The following is a 19646-nucleotide window of genomic DNA, read 5'->3' on the forward strand; positions in this document are numbered from 1 at the left end:
GAGGCCCAGAAAGGTAAAATGACTGTCCGAGTTACATCGAAAGTGGATACGACAAGAATCGAAAGCCAACAAGTCTAACTCCATAGCCCAGTCCCTTCATCGCGGTGCTGTCCTGCTCATTATCTAAGAAATGAGCATGGATTAAGTCAGTCAACATCAGGCAAAAACAAGCACAATGAGCGTAGGAGTGATCCTTCCAAATCTCAACAGCTGAGCCATAACGACAGCCTGCTAAGACAAACAATGGTCCTCAGAAACATAAAATTTAACTTAAATGTCCACGAAGATGGGAGTAGTTAACTAAATTATGACACAGCCACATGATGGAATACAGTGCAGCTTTAAAAGTGATGCTTGCCAAGATTTCCAACAACGTACAAAAATGCTTAGGACGTACGAAGGGAAGAAACTCACATACAAACTCCAAGACCAGGAGCGCCAGTGTGGGCACTTTCCCCAAAGAGTAACATGCTGGTGAGGACGTGGGAAGACGAGTGATTTCACATGCTGCTATAGTGAACATAAGTTATACAGTTACTGAGTGGGACAATTTGACAATAGACACTTAAAGTTTAAAATGCACATGTTCCATGACCCCAAAAGTCTAACTCTTAGAAACAACTCTAGAAAGATACTCGTACATGTATATGAAGAATCAGGTCAGGGTGATCATCACTGAAGTTTAGTTTCTAATGGAAAAAATCTGAAACAACATAAATTTCTATAATTATGAAGATTGGATAAATAAACCATGGGATAGCCCTATTGAGGAACACAATATGTAGGTTACAAGAAATGTAAATATTCCTATATCCATATATTTACATATACACATGCATACCCATATAGATCTGTTCACATGCATCTGCACATGTATGAATTCATATGTATGGTTACATACATCTGGGCTTCCCTGATGGCTCAGATGGTAAAGAATCTGCCTGCAATGCAGGAGACCCGGGTTCAAGCCCCACGTGGGGAAAATCCTCTGGAGAAGGGAATGGCTACCCACTCCAGTATTCCTGCCTGGAGAATCCCATGGACAGAGGAGCCTGTACAGTCCATGGGGTCACAGAGTCAGACACAAAGAACAGTTACAAAGAGTGACTGTAGTCACTCAGTCAATACATACATCTACATATATTCACATGTTTATGTACATGTGTAGATATACACACTGATACACACATATATACACATTCATACTTAAGATATAACTATAGATAGGCGGTGGATAGATAGATAGGCAGATATATAGATCTCAAGCGTAGGTTTCCAAGGTATACTGTTGAGCAAAAAAAGCCAGTTGCAGAAAACCAAGGAAGGATGCTGTTACTTAAAAATAAAAGGACATGAGAAGAGAGGAAGAGGGGAGAGGAGAACGAACAAACAAGCCAACAGATCCCACAGGCGGACATACAACATTCTCTACTCTGTGCACAGTTCAGCAATGAGCATGTATGACTGTTAGTACTGAAACAAACAACCACGGCAAAACTCTGGTCCCACTTTGGGGGACAAGCAAAGAGCCCCTCTTACTGGTGCAGCGTGTGCAGGGGGGCCTCCAGCTTCTCCGTCTGCCCGTAGCAGCTGGCCTTGGCCTCGGGGATGTAGGAGAACTTGTCCAACATGGAAGACGCGGCCGTGGTCAGGATGCCCAGCCCGTCTCGCACCCTCGCCTCCAGGCTGTAGTCCCAGTCGTCGTAGGAGACGGAAATGAGTCCCGATGGAAACTCTTTGGGGATGAGCTCCGTGTTCCCGGAGACCAAGCTGGGCACGATCCAGAAGAAATCATACCCAGTGAGGCCGAGGGAGCGGGCCTCGCTCAGGATGAGAACCGCCTCGTCTTTGGAACAGTAGAGCAAGATGACGGAAGAGTGGATCTTCTTCAGCTGGACTTGCGTCTTTGCGTCCTCGAAGGACGTGTCCAGCGTGATCACGTTCTGCATGTCCCAGCCCACAAAGCTGTTGTCCACTGTGGTCTTGATGAAGCTGATGAAGTCCCTGTAGCCAGGGAAGATGGTGGTCACCAGGGAGAAGACATGCCAGTCGTAATCCTGCATGATCTTCAGCATGACCGTGGCTTGCTGCTGGATGGACGCTCCAAATTGGAAGAAGGTAGACGTCGGATCCTGCCAAGGGGTGAAAAGAAAGCAAAACAGCAGATGAGGCAGAAGGCAGCTTACGTATGACCATCTGTCTTAGTAGTTCCTTCCTAGAAGTGAGGGGAAATCACATGCCTGTTCATTCGCAAACATTCCTGATCACCTACTATAGGCCAAGCTCTGGAATAGATACTGGAACGCAGAGATGAAGGAGGTCCCTGAACTTGGAGCCCAGAGCCTGTAACAGTGAAGGACATCTGTGAATTTGCCAGCTTCACTGTCTACCAGTTCATCACACCACCAACCCTTTGGGTCCCCAAACACCACCTGACCCCTAGACTCAGGACTTGAAAATAAAGCTGGTAGAAGTAAAACAACACCAGGAGATAGGGGGAGCTTTGTGATGACAGACTTGGAGCACCTGGAGTCCGTCATGTCTGGAGCCAATTACTCTAGACCTGCTGGTTATGTAAGCCACACTTAAACTAATCTGAGCAAGGTTTCAGTCAATTGAACTTTAGATTCCTGTGAAATATGGACTGTGATAAACACCAGGTGGACATCTCTCTGTTCAATCAATAAATATTTGCTGATCACCTAATTACATGGCAACAGCATGTTAGCGCTTGACACACATGGTCTCTGCCTTCATAGACATGGAATAAAAGTGAGGAAGAGGAACTTCAATGAACTGATTGCTCAGAGAGGCATAAGGAGACACTGAAGTTTGAAAAGAGGCAAGCCAGTGGACAGTGTAGTCAGAGGAGCCCTGGGGATACATCTTGACTGTTTCAGGAGCTGGAGATAAATGGGTGATGGCCTGTGATGTAGGGGGATGAGATGATGTTGAAGAGCTTGGCAGAAACCCTATCACATACAGCCTCAGGAGCCGTGTTAGATCTTATTCTGAGCATAAGGGTGAGTGCCTGAATGCTTACCCTGGAAAGTGACATGGTTACTTGTGTTGGGTTAAAGGGTCCCTCATAGTCCTAACGTCTCCCCAAGTCATGACCCTGATCATGAGAGCAAATATCCATTTAGAAAAAGAACAAGTGACGCACACATTTGTGCCATTTCCAAACCCTTAACCCGTCAGATTTCTGTGATGATCCTGTGAGGCTGGTACTGTGATCGGAAGGTCTGGATGCTGAACCTCCAAATACTTTGGCTATCTGATTCGAAAAGCCAACTCATTGGAAAAGACCCTGATGCTGAGAAAGATTGAGGGCAGGAGGAGAGGGGGGCGACAGAGGATGAGATGGTTGGATGGCATCACTGACTCAATGGACATGAGTTTGAGCAAATTCCGAGAGATGGTGAAGGACAGAGAAGCCTGGAGTGCTGCAGTCCATGGGGTCCAAAGAGTCAGACACGACTGAGCGACTGAACGACGACAACAACTGTTGGCAGTGGCAAATGAGCCTCAGGATAGTCCATGGCGAGTCAGCACCCAAACTCAGGTTTTGGTTCAACTTCCTGCCCTCCTCCCAAAATACCACCACTGGGATCACTGAAGATGTGCATAAAGTAGGTGCTTAAACCATGTCATGGACCCACTGGCATGGTGGGAAAATGACGACTAAACAGAAAGTATCAATCTGTATTATAGCAAAACAGGGTCTGACAATTGTTGAGATGTATTTTTTTTCTGGGAACTGAAAGAATTTTTAGAGGAGAAGGAAATGGCAGCCCACTCCAGTATTCTTGCCTGGAGAATCCCATGGACAGAGGAGCTTGGTGGGCTACAGTCCACAGGTTTCAAAGAGTCAGACACGACTGAGCGACTTCGCTTTCACTTATCATATTGTAGCCATGCTTGCATTTTGCATTCTGTATTTACCATGTATGTTTAACACATCCTCAGTTGTACGAATATGGCAATTCCATTTCATGCATGTGTGCATGTGTGTGTCTGTGAGTAGATGATTCCATTCATGTCTTCAGAGCAATACTTTGTAGCTATGCATGTCAAGTCTTTCAATAAGTCTGCATAATTTTCCCTGAGGATGCTCACTGAATAGAAAATTTTATCCAAAAAGGCTAAAAGCTACAGTTCTTAGAATATCCCCCTTTTCCTAAAGTGCATGGTGTTTGGGGGGATAAATTGAGGGTAGCGTGGCCTGAAGGCAGAGAGAAAAACCAGAAATAAATGCCTTCTGGGTCCCTTTCAACATTATAGTTCTATGAATTTTACCTAATTAAATCAATTAAATTGGGTAACAGATTTAAAGACTTTGGATAATTATCTTTTTCCCTACAGTAGCTTTTGGAGAAATCCAGTATTCTTGGATTGACTAATCACTTTAAATCATGCCTCAACAAGGCTGCAAACTGCTTAAGGGCAGAGATTGCTGACCTCATCCGTGTCCCCAAAACCTGGCAGAAGCCCTGGCACATGACCCATCAGTAAATGGAGAGTGAGGGAGTGCGTGAGGGGACAGATGTGTGAATGCAGCCTAAGAGAAAAGTCCTTGATTTAGACACAGCGTGAAAGGGGAGAGAGAATTCAGTTTCTAAGCCTGCACTTTGTGTGACTCTCGAACGTCATGGGTTGGAAGGCTGTCCTGGAGAAGGAAATGGAAACTCATTCCAGTAAGCTTGCCCTGGAAATTCCATGGTTGGAAGAGCCTGGCGGGCTACAGTCCATGGGGCCACAGAGAGTTGGACATGTGGGATCTTAGTGCCCTGACTGAGGACCGAACACATGTCTCTGCATTGCAAGGTGGATTCCCAATCACTGGGCCACCAGAGAAGTCCTGGTAATTCACTCCTGACTTGAGCAGCTCAACAATTTGCCTTGTTCATGGCTGCCCGGATGAAATTTCTAAAACACTGCTATAACACACACCTCTCCTCTCCTCTGTAGTCATCAATGGCTCCCGTAGACCTGTTATATTCAATTTAGACCCTCTCCTCTACCCCTTCATGCACACCAAACTTTATAGTTGAAATAGCATGGGCTCTGGGGTCTATCAGACCTGAGTTCAAGTCCTGGCTCTGCATTAACTGCCGTGTGGCCAGTCATCAGTTGCGATCCTTCGGACTGTAGCCCACTTGGCTCCTCTGTCCATGACATTTTCCAGGCAAGAATACTGGAGTGGGTTGGCATTTCCTTCTCCAGGGGATCTTCCAGACCCAGGGATCGAACCCACATCTCCTGCACTGGAGGTGGATTCTTTACTCACTGAGCCATGGGGGAAGCCCAACTAGCCATGCGACCATGGGTAACTACCTAAACTTCCTGGATCTGAGTTTCTTTGCCTATGAAATGGTCATTGTGAGCACCATCCCACAGGGCTGCTGTGAGGATAAGATGAACCAGCAGGAGTAAAAGGCTCATTTAATCCATGTCTGAGTCCCACGGTTCAGGGGCTCCCCTCCTCATCTCCTGTCCTCCCAGTGTTCCCCAATCTTTTTGGCACCAGGAACCAGTTTCATGGAAGACAATTTCCCCATGGACCAAGGACAGCGGGCATGGTTTGGGGATGATTCAAGTGCATTACATTTATTGTGCACTTTATTTCTATTATTATTACATCAGGCTCCACCTCAGATCATCAGGCATTTGGATTCCAGAGACTGGGGACCCTTACTCCTGATAAGACCACATGGACACTGCCAGAAACCTAAGTGGGTCAGATCCTTATTCTAAGTAAAAATGGGATCTCCAGGTCTGCTGACATGCTGGTTTTGTGTTCCCTCCTACATCCAAAACCAGATCATCCAGCCCGTTCATCCTGAGCCCAAGGGGCTGCACAAAGAGAAGGAAGAGATGAATGACGCTTTGGAGAGAAACCGTGGCTAACGTCCTTTACGGACCTCAGGCACCACTGCCATTTCCATTGGCATCTGAAACGTAAACTTCCAAAACCACGGTGGACCAAAGGCACTGTATACCCTTCAGAGGGATGAAAGCCAGAAGTTATTTGCAAAAGGAGACACAGACATAAAGAACAGCCTTTCGGACTCAGTGGGAGAAGAAGAACATGGGATGATTTGAGAGCATAGCATTGAAACATCTACATGACCAGATTAAAATAGATAACCAGTGTGAGCTTGATGTATGACGCAGGGCACCCAAAGCCAGGGCTCTGTGACAACCTGGAGGGATGGGGTGGGGAGGGAGGTGGGAGGGGGATTCCCAAGGGAGAGAGGACACATGTGTACCTATGGCCGATCATCATACTGATGTATGGCAAAATCCATCACAAAATTTTAAAGTAATTATCCTCCAATTAAATTTAAAAAAATTTTTAAAAAGCATAATTGCACAACGAGGTACTGACAAGGCTCATGTTTAGCTTTGGGATTTTCACAGGTGGCTCTATGGACAGGCAGGAGGTGATGGGGGAGTCTGGCCACACGCCCGGGACCCAGCATCTGATGGGTGTGCCAAATGGTCCTTTGTTTCAAGGCCCCGCTGCACGTTCTTTCTGATTCCCACCTGGACAGCAAAGGCTGACCCCTCTGCACATCCCTCCTCCCACCATCACTCAGCATGCCCCTTTCGGGCCCCACAGATCAGTCTGACCAACGCTGGCACCGGCTCCCTTGGCAGCATGCCGCCGGGGGAGAGGAACAGATTTCAGACACCCACTTTGGTTCTGGAGCAAAAGCGGTTCCCTCCCCAAGCTCACGGCTCCGCAGAAGCAGAACAAACCGTTTCAAACACAGAATCGAGGGACAGGGAAGTGTGGGATTATGGGTGTCTGCTTTCTACTCTGCGTTCCAGTCCTGCCGTGACTGTCATTCTAGAATGCTCCAGACCTCGCTGAGTTTCCAGGGTGAGACCTGACTCCATGGGGATCAAGGTCTGATGTTTAATAGAGTATAAAACCAACTCTCATTACACGTACCCATTTAGAGGCTATAAAGGACACCCACGCCCATTATCTCTTTGATTCTAACTATTCAGGAGATGAGGTGCTGCCAGTGGTTATAACCCTCATGGATGGCATTTCTCATAAAGACACAGGAAGAAGGGTAAATGATTTCCCTAAAATCCACATGGCCCCACGCTGACAACAGCTCACGTATTGCAAGATGTCATCCAGTGTTTCTTTACACACACCAATGGCTTTCACTGCTGGCTGCACAAGAGAATCACTTGGAGAGTTAAAAAAAAAAAAATACCAGTGTTCATGCTCCATGCCAGTCGAGCTGAAACTGAATTTCTGTGACCTGAGTATATGAACGGCAAAGCTGACATATTTGTTTTTCCTCTACCTTCTATCAGCAGCAGGGTGAGCATTGCTCACGTTAGTATCTTCAAAGCCTAGCGCCATGTCTGACACACAGTAGGGGCCCAGTAAATATTTGGTGAGAAAAATAAATGAGCAGGAAACTCATCCCCAGGAAGCAAGAGAGAACTGGCTGCTGTTGTTAACCCTGAACCCATTTCCATAGCTTATTTTCCTCTGCCTGCCATGTGGGCACAAAAACAAAAAAGCATAATCTTGCAAAAGACCCAACAAAGATCTTGAAAGACTCCTTGGGAATTTGCTTTCCGCCTGGCTAAGCCCTGATGTACTTTCTGCTCCTCTTGTTGTGTATCAACTGAGCTAGTAAGCATATTTTATTTCATTTTTAATGGATGAGAGGAAAAGTAGAAATGTCAAGCTTGAGGAGCCTGAGGATTCAGATGAATAGAATGCTCACATACATGTAAGCTGGATCTGTTTCACTAGAGGATCTCTATTCCTCGCATCATCTACCTCCTCCATCATCATCATCAATATCACTGCCATCACCATCTTCTTCAGCAGTACCATCCATCCTCACCTTCATCACCACCGTCGTCAAGGTCATGACCACAACCAATATTTATTCTATATGCAGTTGTTGTTGTGTAGTCACTAAGTTGTATCTGACTCTTTTGCAACCCCATGGACTGTAGCCTGCCAGGCTCCTCTGTCCATGGGATTCTCCAGGCAAGAATACTGGAGTGGGTTGCCATTTCCTTCTCCAGGGGATCTTAACCGAGGGATCAAACCTGTGTCTCCTGAATTGGCGGGTGGGTTCTTTACCGCTGAGTCACCTGGGAAGCCCCTCTATGTATAATGCAATGTGACATATAGTAGGAAGTATTATTTTTAAAGGTTAAAAACACTGGCTCAGAGAATGTAACTTGCCCAAACCCACACAACCAGTACATGGCAGAGGCAGGATTCAAGGCTAGGGGATCCAAATCCAATATCTGGTTGCTTAGCTACCAGGAAACACTGATCCCAGGTATGCAGAAGAGGAGAAAGGTGTGTGTGTGTGTGTGTGTGTGTGTGTGTGTGTGTGTGTGTGTGGTGAATACCACCACTAATCTTTCTTGAGGCATCCAACTGCAAAAAGAAAATCCCTCAGAAATGGGCAACCAGTAGCAATGACCTCACATCAGGTGTCAATCAGGGTATGCAGGAGAGCAGAATTGAGCGGGGAAGTCACACGCAGGGGCCGTTTCCCCAAAGCACACCAGCTCCACCACCCACAAACACGATATTCCACTCCAGGCAGCCTCCACCCATTGGACCATTCTATGATCTGTGTTCCGTCCCTCACTTGGCTCCTCTTAGAAGACACGGACAGGTTGTTCCCTCATTTATGGCTGTAGTTCACACTTCTCAAATGGCAACCCACTTCAGTACTCTTGCCTGGAAAATTCCATGGATGGAGGAGCCTGGTAGGCTACAGTCCATGGGGTCACAAAGAGTCGGACACGACTGAACGACTTCACTTCACTTCACTTCACACTTCTTAAGCCAAGCCACATCCACATCATCTTTATCACCCAACGGGTTTATTTCATTTTCTTTCCCCTGTCGCACCTGCTCATGTTCATACTGGCAGTTCTCTCTCTAACTATACAGAAGGAGCCTCTTGTCTGGAGTGCCTACCCGGATCTCCCCCTTCCCTTGCCCACCCTCCACACTGCTGCTGGATCTGTCTCTCTAAAGTTCAAGCTGGACCACAGGGCCCTCCTCTTTACATTTTTCAGGAGCTCCAACAGCCTTCAGGATAAAGTGGAGACACACACCAACCCCATCACAGTCTGGACTCAAGTGTTTGGGACTCAGGATCTCCATCAGTACCTGTGAGAGGTCAGGGACTCCATGAACACATGATAAGCTGAATTACTGAGACAGCTGACTAAGCTAAGTAATGAGTGCTTGTAAAGAAACCCAAAGGAAGTCTTCATACATTCCCTGGTCCATCATGTCCCCAAAACACTCCAGCCCCATTCCCCACAGACACAGAATTCCACTCCAAGCAACCTCAGTGGACCATTTTAAGATTTTTGCTCTATCTCCCATTTTCCTTTCGTCAGGAGCCAGTCCACCAGCATTTGTCAAAAATAACCTAACAAAACCTTTCTCGGCTCTTTCCTCTCCTGTCTTCAAATTAGCAGTTTAGTCTTAAGTTTCTAGTGACTGTTGGGTTCCCAGCTAGGGTAGCTGTGTCCAAGGTAGCTGAAGAATTTTGATTCAGAGACCAGGAGAGGAACACTTGAGTCTGTGCACTAGCCTCTCAGACTAAAGCGGGAAGGATGGGTATTGGGCAAGATAACTATGAAGAAGAGCACTGTGACTTGGGGTGGGGCAAGGAAGGAGCCACACAAAGTGACTAAGCCTTCAACTGTCTTCTAGCCTGGCTTTCCAATACAGCGCCTACAGACCACGGGCTTCCCAGGTGGCGCTACTATAAAGAACCTGTCTGCTGATGCAGGAGACATAAGAGACGCAGGTTCAATCCCTGGGTTGGGAAGTCCCCTGGAGGAGGAAAAGGCAGCTCATTCCAGTATTCCAGCCTGGAGAATCCCCTGGACAGAGAAGCCTGGCGGGCTATGGTCCACAGAGTAGCAAAGACTCAGACACAACTGAAGCAACTTAGCACGTACTGACCACACGACGATTTACAGTGATTCTTAAAATATGAAGTACAGTAAAATATTTGGTTTCTCAGTCACTAACCACATTTTAAGAGGCTCAAAATCTTCAAGCTGATGCTCTCCCACCCCTACCAGTCCCACCCCAAAAGACGCCAATCATTTGGTCTGGGATGGGGTTCAGACTATATCTAATTCCCTTGGATAAGTCTAATGTGGAGCCGAGATTGAAAACACTAACCCAAGGCTTCAGCATCCAACCCTATAGTTATGTATCCGCTCACCTGGGATAAGGTTTTATACCTTCAGATTTCCAGGCTCCATGCCATCTCCACTAAATCAGCATCTCACCTAGAGGAATCCTAGGATATATATTTACCCCTAAACATGCTAATCCTTTGGCCACCTGATGCAAAGAGCCAACTCATAGGAAAAGACCCTGATGCTGGGAAAGATTGGAGGCAAAAGGAAAGGGGGGCAGCAGAGGATGAGATGGCTGGATCGCATCACTGACTCAATGGACATGAGTTTGAGCAAACTCTGAGAGATGGTGAAGGACAGGAAAGCCTGGTGTGCTGCTGTCCATGGGGTCACAAAGAGTCAGACATGACTTAGCAACTGAACAATCAACAAACAAAGTTGATGGACAGGAAGACTTGGTACTGCCAAGTCCAACTTCCCTATTTTCAAGGTGAGGAAATGGGGGTTCCAGAATCTTGGATGATTTGTGACAAACCTCGCATAAACCAGTGGGACAGTGGGGATAGACACGGCAGGGCAGGGTCTCTTGCTTCCTCACTCAGCATCTCTCTGCTGTGTTACGATGTCATCGTGTGTGAAGTGTTTCCTGCAGAGAGAGCCCACAAGGAAAGGGGCATGCGTAGCAGGCACACAGCTTTGCTGACAGCCTGCCTGCGATCTGCTTCTTACTGGAAGTGAGGTGTTTTGGTTTTTTTTTAACCTAAGTCTCGATTTCCCCATCTGAAAAATGGGAATGGTAATAATAGTCACCACCATAAAGGCTTGCTGTGTGTATTTTGAGAGGTAAAGGAGAAGGGGGTGGCAGAGGATGAGACGGCTGGATGGCATCGTAGACTCAATGGACACAAATGTGAGCAAACTGTGGGAGATTGTGCAGGACAGAGCAGCCTGGCGTGCTGCAGCCCATGGAGTCGCAAAGAGGCCGACGCCACTTAGCGACCGAACAACAAAGTGCATAAAGCGCTTGGCACATTGGAGGGGCTCAGTCAAGTCGACTTGGAGTTAGTAGAGGTGGACAGATGGTAACCTTGACCGTGAAGCCTCGTCTCAGGTCCACCATAGCCTCCTGACTGCCCCACTTCCGACATATTCCCCCCTTCTGAGTTTCCAGCACCGTGATCTTTCCAGCCCACCCCTCAGCCCTCTGTGTGGTTGCCTGGGTGCACGCATCTCGCCTGTCCTTCAGACTAGAATTCTCAAGGACAGGAGCCCACGCCCTTCTGAGTCCTCATCAACCCTTTGCATGGCACTGGGCCACAACTCTGGGAATGAAACTGGGAGTAACATTCTGAGTGTGCAAGGCTGAAAGGGAGCAGAGACGGAGAACTAGTGCTTTAGGTACTTGAGTGAAGCTGCCGGGTCTACTGCTCTAGGAAGAGACGTTCATCTAGAATCGCCTCTCATTCATTTGGTGACTATTAACAAACTCCTGCTATGTGCCCAACATTGTTCTAGGGAAGGGAATCAAGGGAAGGAGGCTTCCAAAGCGAAGATCCCCACTCTTATGAACTTTACATTCTTATGGGAGGAGATGGACTTCCCTGGTAGCTTGGTTGCTAAAGAATCTGCCTGCAATGTGAGAGACCTGGGTTTGATCCCTGGGATGGGAAGATCCCCTGGAGGAGGGCATGGCAAATCACTATAGTATTCTTGCCTGGAGAATCCCCATGGACAGAGGAGCCTGATGGGCTACAGTCCATGGGGGGTTGCAGAGAGTCAGACATGACTGAGCAACTAAGCACAGCACATGGGAGGAGATAGACAAGGAAAAAGGAAATCAGATGAGGCAGCAGTTCAGGGAGGAGGCGGGGAGTGCCCTTTTTGATCATCTGGTCTGTTACCCTGGAGCAGATCGAAAGAAAATGAAGGAGGAATTGTCAGCCAGGCAAAGCTGAGGAGTGGGCTGGAGGTAAGGAGAGCCCTCCAAGCAGAAGGAGCCACATGTACAAAGGTAAGAAAGGGCCTGGAAGGTCAGGGAACAGAAGGAAGATCAGAACAGTTGCAGTTGAATCCACCAAGGAGAGGTGGTGAGAAAATTAGGACAGGCAGCAGAGCCCATGTGATACAGTGAGAGCTCTGAAGATCATGGCAAGGGGGCTGGATTTAATTCCTAGGTCCATTTTATTCCAAAGAATTCCTCTACTAAAGGCACCAGTAGTATCTCCTAGCTTGGGAGAGGATCTGGAACTTTGGGGATGTTGGCATTTCATGTGAGCCAGCCCCATTTTTCTCTTTGGAATTCCGACCTGTGCCAAGAGGGGAGCATCCCTTGAAGATGCAGGAAGGCATGTAACTGTTTGCTACACTGTTCAGTCACCTGGTGCCCTAACCTTGACTAGTGTGGCAAGGACAACCACGTCTGCTGGGGCCTTTCAGAGCTCGTCCCAGTTCACCATCCGGAGTCAAGCCCTCCTTCTAAGATACCACAGTGCCAGAGGAGAGACTTCACAGAGGCATGGAGAGATGTATGCCTTGCTTCCAGCTGCAATTAGCTCAGGACAGTCCAGCATCCCCCACGTTCCCCAGAACCATATCCTCACTCTTAGACCAGTCCTGCTCTCTGGATCATTAGCAGGGCTGGCCAAGAAGAGACACCTGCTGAGATTCAGGCCCTTATTTCTATGCAAGGATGCAGCAAAGGCCCAAGCTGGCTTCATCTGGTGCTCTGTCAACCTGCGGGTGACCATCTGACTCAAGCCTTCCAAACAGGGTTGTTAGCGATTATAGATTGTCTGAGGCTAGGTCTACCCATTCTCACAGAGAAAGCCAGAGGGAAATTCTACCTGATCAGATCACTGAGTCAGGTCTCTAAAGAGCTGATAATGAGAGCATCTTTCTTTGGAGGTCCCAAGTGTAACTGGGCTACTGACCTTTCTCTGTGCACCTAAAGCCATTTTTATTTCAGATTCTTTTCTTAAAGAAGCACAAGCCTCCCTGAGCCACATAATGAATTTCCACAGGGAGCCATCATTTCCCCTTTCTCAGTCAAATCAATTGGCCCACCCAATTCCCTTAGGGCCAGCAATTAATTCAGGGGTAGGAACACATCCTAAGTGGTTATAATCAGGGTGACTCTTGGGATTTGTGGGAGAGTGATTAGAAAGAGTTTCTCTTACTGTTAGACTTAAACCTGTTAAGTACATTCAGCCAGAATTTCTGGCAACCATCTTGCCAAGACACAGTATCTTGAGAAGGAAGTCATCAGAGTCAAAGGAAAAAATTAGGGTTAGGACAAGATGAAGATGCACGACTTGGAGTTACCAAGTCCTGTTGAGCACCTTGTTCAAGCCAGCCCTGAAGCCTTGTTGTCACTGTGTTGTGCTGAGTCGCTCAGTCGTGTCCAACTCTTTGTGACCACATGGACTGTAGCCCACCAGGCTCCTCTGTCCATGGGGATTCTCCAGGCAAGAATACTGGAGTGGGTTGCCATGCCCTCCTCCAGGGGAATCCTTCCAACCCAGGGATCCAACCCAGGTCTCCTGCATTGCGGGCAGATTCTTTACCAACTGAGCCACCAGGGAAACCCAAGAATACTGGACTGGGTAGCCTATCCCTTCTGCAGATGATCTTCTCAACCCAGGAATCAAACCAGGGTCCCCTGCATTGCAGGCAGATTCTTTACCAGCTGAGCCACACCCATAGTGTCACCTAATTATTTCCTTTGACGTCAGAACAATAGCTACACTATTCTGGTCTTTTAATTGTAGTATTCTCCTTAATACCCAAACCAGATGTCACAGTTAACAATGTCACTGTCTTTCTAGGTAAGAGAAGATGAAAGAATTAGGATGTTGTCCTTGTATGTCCCAGTTAATCGCCAATTAGTGACTTCATTTCACTTAAGCCAATTTGAATTAGCTTTTCTGTCACTGGCAACCAAAGATTCCTGATCACTTTAGGGAAGGGAAAAAAAAATAGAGAATAACATGGCTCATTCTTCACTCATCTTCCAAACTCGGATCAGAAGAATCTGGGCTACAGAGTAGAGCATGTCCCTTTGCCACCCTTCCCTTTTCTGATCCTTGCTTCTTCCCCCAGGGGCAGCCGCCTCTCTCCACATATATCTCTCTTCCTTGCATGAGCTCTTCATCCTTCCTTGATTTTAGGAGGTATTTTGTTTTGTTTTTCTTTCACATGCCACTGAGCTTGGCTTCCTCTCAGTCAGTCTGACAGCCACGCTGTCGTGACCCAGAGGAAAGACGTGACAAGTTGCCACCAATAATAATCACTTGTCATTAAACTGTTTCAGTGAGGAGGAAAAGCAAACAGGTCCCATTCATTAAGTTCCCATCTCCGGCTGTCACACACAGAGGGGCTGCCGGGGCACTGAAGTAGGCAGTTTTATTTTGGAAAAAGGAGAATCCCAGGCTTTCCTATGATACTTGGAAGGGTAGGCTCTGGCAGTAAACATTTTAGTAGAAACGTCTTCTTCAAAATGCCCTGATGTTCCCTAAGAAATATCCATGAATAGCTCTGGAACTCAAGCCTTCGGGGGAAATCGCTTCTCCATTTGGGAGTCTGGGTGTTTGGGGAGTCTATCTGGCACAGCCGCTGATGCCAAATAGACGGAGGGTTCAAGTCTCAGCTCTCCGTCTTGCTAATGTCAGGGTCTTGGGCAACATCCGTCTTCTCTCAGAGGCTGCGTTTCTCATTTTCAAAAGGGAGGGAATTTCAGTCCCTGCTTTCAAGAGGTTGTGGTGATGAGATGATACACGAACAGTTCTCGGCACATACCGAGAGCTTGATTAATGAGAGCTGGGAACACCGTGGCTGCTCAACTCTGTGGGAGAGGGAGAGGGTGGGGAGATTTGGGAGAATAGCATTGAAACATGTATAATATCATGTACGAAACGAGTCGCCAGTCCAGGTTCGATGCACTGTACTGGATGCTTGGGGCTGGTGCACTGGGATGACCCAGAGGGAGGGTAGGGGAGGGAGGAGGGAGGAGGGTTCAGGATGGGGAACGCAGGTATACCTGTGGCGGATTCATTTCGATATTTGGCAAAACTAATACAATATTGTAAAGTTTAAAAATAAAATAAAATTTAAAAAAAAAAAAAAGGAAAGAATGAACCACAATGATGACAATGAAGCCCAAAACAAACCCACCAGCACAACATTAATGAAAATACGGAAAGTTCCCTTGGGGCTCCCCTCTACATGCTTCCTAAATGTCCTAACACGACACCATCACTTCAAAGGAGCTCCTACTGTGTGCCAGGTACCAGCTGAGCACAGGTGACATCTCATCCCAATGTTCAGATGGCAAGGCCTGCATCCCTGGAGCCCCCTAAGTGCTGGGCAAATCAGGGTGACCTCCTCAGTCAAGCAGAGAGGTCTAAGAGCATTTAATTGTCACACTAACCTTTCAGGAAACGTATTTCTGTTCCCATTTAACAGTGCAGGAAGTTGAGGATATAGAGAAATATGCTTCTTTATTTTAACGAGCATTGGAACCATGGGGGGGCTCTTATTTCGCTGCAGACTCAGACTCTGTGGGTGTGGACTCGGGCATTGCTAACAAGCTCCCAGGTGGCGCTGATGCTGCTGGTCAGCAGACTAAGCTTTGAGCAGCAACCCTGCGGCTGCTGGCCCCATGCCCAAGGTCGCCCAGTGTCTGGCAGAACAGAGGTTCAGACCTCCAGGCTGACCGCACAGGAGCCTTCAGCTGTGACGCTGGGCGGACACTGTCTTCCAGGGAAGGGAGGGGAGGGCATCAGTTGTCTGACATTCTGGCCCCTGTGTGTTTCCATCAGCCTCCTGGCTGAGACAGCCACATGTCACAGCCTGTCGCTCCCATCATGTTACCCGACAAAGTGCTTGCAGGGACAGGCGGTGAGTCAGAACTTAACTGCACTGGAGGGAAGGAGGCAGAGGGGCCCGCCCCAAGGAACCGCCCCCTCCCGGGAGCGCGAGGCCACCCAAAGCCAGGGGAGTACAGCGAGGTTGCCATCACCCAGGCGGTGCCCACACCCACCTGCCAGTGCGGGCGTGACTTCTCTGGGAAGTCAGCCACCTCCCCACCCCCACAGGCTAGCCCTGCTGGTCTCATACGAGAGTGGGTGGCTGAGTCCCTCTGAGCCTCTCTGTTACCATCTGTAAAATGGACCCAGTGGGGCTCTGGTTCCCTGGCGGGATGCCCAGCCACCTGTGGTGCAGTGATGTGCAGGCGCCCTGTGAACTGCAGAACAGGGACAGGTGTGCCACCCATGGCCACAGAGCCAGCCACTGCTGCCTCCTCTCTCCCCTCCTCCCCCTGCACCCCCGTGAGCTTCCAGAACACACGGTCCGGGTCTCGACTCTCAATCTCATCACCAGGTATTCAGACTGTCTAATGTTCATATCTGTCTCCATGCAACTAGATTAATGTAAATTCCTCTACAGGAATTTCCTCTACAGAGCAGCACCCAGGCCAGCTCTTGTACCTGGTGGGGCTAAGAATGCAACACGTTAGCTAAAGGTGTAAGTAAGGGAGGGAGGGAGGGAAGGAGGGAAGGAAGGAAGGTAGGAAAGAAAGGAGGAAGGAAGTTGTGGGTAAAAGAGAGAATGAAGGAATGAATGGATGAAGTGGGGTGTGGGTGAGAGTGGGAAGGAAGGAAGGAAGGAATGAAGGGGGCTGTGGGTAAGAGAGTGACTGAATGAAGTGGGGTGTGGGCGAGAGTGGGAAGGAAGGAATGAATGAAGGGGGTTGTGGGAAAGAGAGCGAATGAATGAATGGATGGAAGGGGTGTGGGTGAGACGGAATGAGTGAATGAAAGTGTGAGTAAGAGAAAGGAAAGGAATGAAAGAACATTCAGTGAGAAAGAGTGGTTGAAGGTGGGGGTTAAGTGGGTGCTGTGGGCGTAGGGGTGTGAGACGAGGGAGCTGGGAAACAAATCTGAGCGTCTGGAGCACAGGAATCAAGCCTCTGCTATCCAAACTCTCATGATCCAAAGGCAGATAGCAAATGGGGTAGCAGGGGCACGCAGGGATTGGGCTGGTGTTCCGTGTTGTCTGCACACCAGCTACTTGCTCGGCAGAACTCAGGAACCAAACAGATCCAGACAAAATGACAGCTAAGCCCCTGTATCCAAACCCAGGAACACAGCCTTTCCTTTCCCAATGCCAACCTCACTCCCAACTCCCCTGTTCTGTGCACCCCCCACACCGCCATCACAGAACTTCAGCGAAAGAAGCCAGAAGTCAAGGACCACCTGCTGTCTGGCTCCACTTATGCGGCTCATCCACAGCTGGGAAATCCAGACACAGAGAGCAAGGGGAGCCGGGAGCTGGGGATGGGAAGGAAGGGCTGCTGATGGGTGACGAAGGTTCTGGAAGTGGATAGTGGTCATATAACGCTGGGTAGGTATCACAGAACTGTGCATTTTAATGTGCATTTAAATCCTAAGCTAGCTGTATTTTATCACAATTTTAAAAAATAGCAATACAAATAAATAAAGTAAGCAAGCGGGGCCAGCAGCTGAGGCTGGCTGCTTCTTCTAGGTCCCTTCAGTCTTTCAGCTGGTGTGATAGGGGGTCCTCAGACCTCACAGTCACTTGAGGTGCTGGCCCAGCTGAAAGGAAGGACCTCCGGGGAGTCCAGAAGGGCACAGGTGACCATCCAAGCGTTCCTGCTCTTCCTGGGTATCTGAGGTTCTCCAGAAGCCTCATGGTCACCAGTCACCCCTGACCTCACAGAGCGTATACTTGAGGGGCTGTTGAGCCCCTCAACAGGGCTGCCAAGCTGGCTTGGTTCTGCCCGTTCTTTAACACACTCAAGCAGGACAATGTAACTGCTCTGCGTGGGTACAGACCTGGCAGAATCTCAGGTGCTGGTGGTGACCTGCTGCGGTAGATGGCATACAGGTTTGGGGCGGGAGACACATCTGAGTTCAAACCTCTGTTCTGCAGCTGACCAGCTCTGGGGCCCCGAGACTCCGACTCAGCATTTGTAAGCCTCCACGTCCTCTGCTGTGAGACAGGAAAAGCAATCGCCATCTCCCTGGTGGACTAGATGAGGTCAGGCACACAGAGCAGCCAGCACAGCGCCTGACCCACAAGTGGAGGCTAGCTACCAGTTATTTATTCCAAGCTAGTCCCTTATCCCACATTATCTGATTTAATCATTAGCACAAGCCTGTGGAGTTGGCAGTATTAATGTCAAAGTGAGTTCATTTGAATTCTGTTGGATTCCAAAGCCCTCGCTCTCCACCGCCAGCCATGTGTGCCCTCCTCTTCGTCACTGTTTGCATTCTTTCCTCAGCCCAAGGCAGGCTCCTGAGGCATATATTCAAATATTGCCAAAAGATGGCCCCTTCTCAGCACAGTGCTGGCTGCCTCTTCTATGAGTGATGCTTCTACAGCGCAAGGACGAGTCCTGAACTGATGCCAACTGATTTAGAATCCCTACCTGCTCCATTTTCTTGCCTGGAGAGTCCCAGGGACAGAGGGGCCTGGAGGGCTACGGCCCATGGGGTCGCAAAGAATCAGACACGACTCATGCGCCTTGGCGCCACATGCGAACCTGCCCCATTTTCCTTGGGCATAATTCTCTGCTTACTAATCACTTCCCTGTGACGCGAACAGAATACAGAGCTTCCTGGAATGTATGCAGCTCTAGGCATCTGAAGAGCATCAGACTTATCCATGTCTTATGCCCTTGGAGACCCATGGACCAAACACAGAATCCCAGTGGCCCCTTTCCCAGGGCAACGCTCAATTCTCCCAGCATGTTTGTGTATGGGCAGACAACAAAAAGCAAACATTTGTTTGTTCCCTCTGACAAGGGCTAAGCCAAGATCCACTTGAAGCTCAAAATAAAAAGGGGATGAATTAATTGGGACCAGAGTTCATCACCACAGTTGAACTCCAAGCACAAAAGGAATTAGGGATGTAAAAAGGGAGGGGTGAGGAGGGAGAGATTTTAACAGAAAAATTGATGGTTTGAGTGTTTTCTGGAGAAGTGACATAAAAGGGAAAATTGAATGTCAGCCTCTGAAAAGGGTTCCAGATTGCTATCTGAAAGGAGAAAAACTAAATTGATGATGATCCATTTGTATGTCTGCTCAGTCCCAGGGCTTCCCCACTACAGATACACTCGGTGCAGGCTCGGCAGGCTTAGGGAGGTGTGTCCTCTTCAAAATCACTGAACACATAAAAGACTCCTGCTTCTGGGTGCCAGAGGCAGGAGGACCCCTGGCACACATCACCCACTGGCCTTCCAGCCCCCATCAGTACCCTTCACCCCCGTGTATTCCATACTTACTGCAACCTCTGTGGAAACCACGAGAAATCAGAAGACAGCTCTCTTCCTTCCCATTTTATACATGAGAAAATTGGGGATGGAGGGTGGGGGGCTATTGGCTTCCTCGACTCGCCCAGAGAGAAAGCCATACTTGGTAATAGACCCGCATCATGCTGATGAATGG

At 48.4% G+C, this 19646-nt stretch overlaps 1 protein-coding gene across 2 annotated transcripts in view; it reads right to left on the reverse strand.

The window, feature by feature from the left end:
• GRIN2A (glutamate ionotropic receptor NMDA type subunit 2A) overlaps positions 1–19646 on the reverse strand; it is a 457913-nt gene that overhangs the window by 202943 nt on the left and 235324 nt on the right. For both annotated transcript variants that reach the window (XR_009733472.1, XM_061401104.1), the window contains exon 3: positions 1540–2132. Coding sequence is in view for 1 of the 2 variants with exons in the window: in XM_061401104.1 (XP_061257088.1) it covers positions 1540–2132 (593 nt within the window). In the remaining variant the exon portion in view is untranslated. The remainder of the gene's footprint in view (positions 1–1539; positions 2133–19646) is intronic.

This window comes from Bos javanicus, chromosome 25 (assembly GCF_032452875.1).
Source record: "Bos javanicus breed banteng chromosome 25, ARS-OSU_banteng_1.0, whole genome shotgun sequence".
Lineage (NCBI taxonomy): Eukaryota > Metazoa > Chordata > Mammalia > Artiodactyla > Bovidae > Bos > Bos javanicus.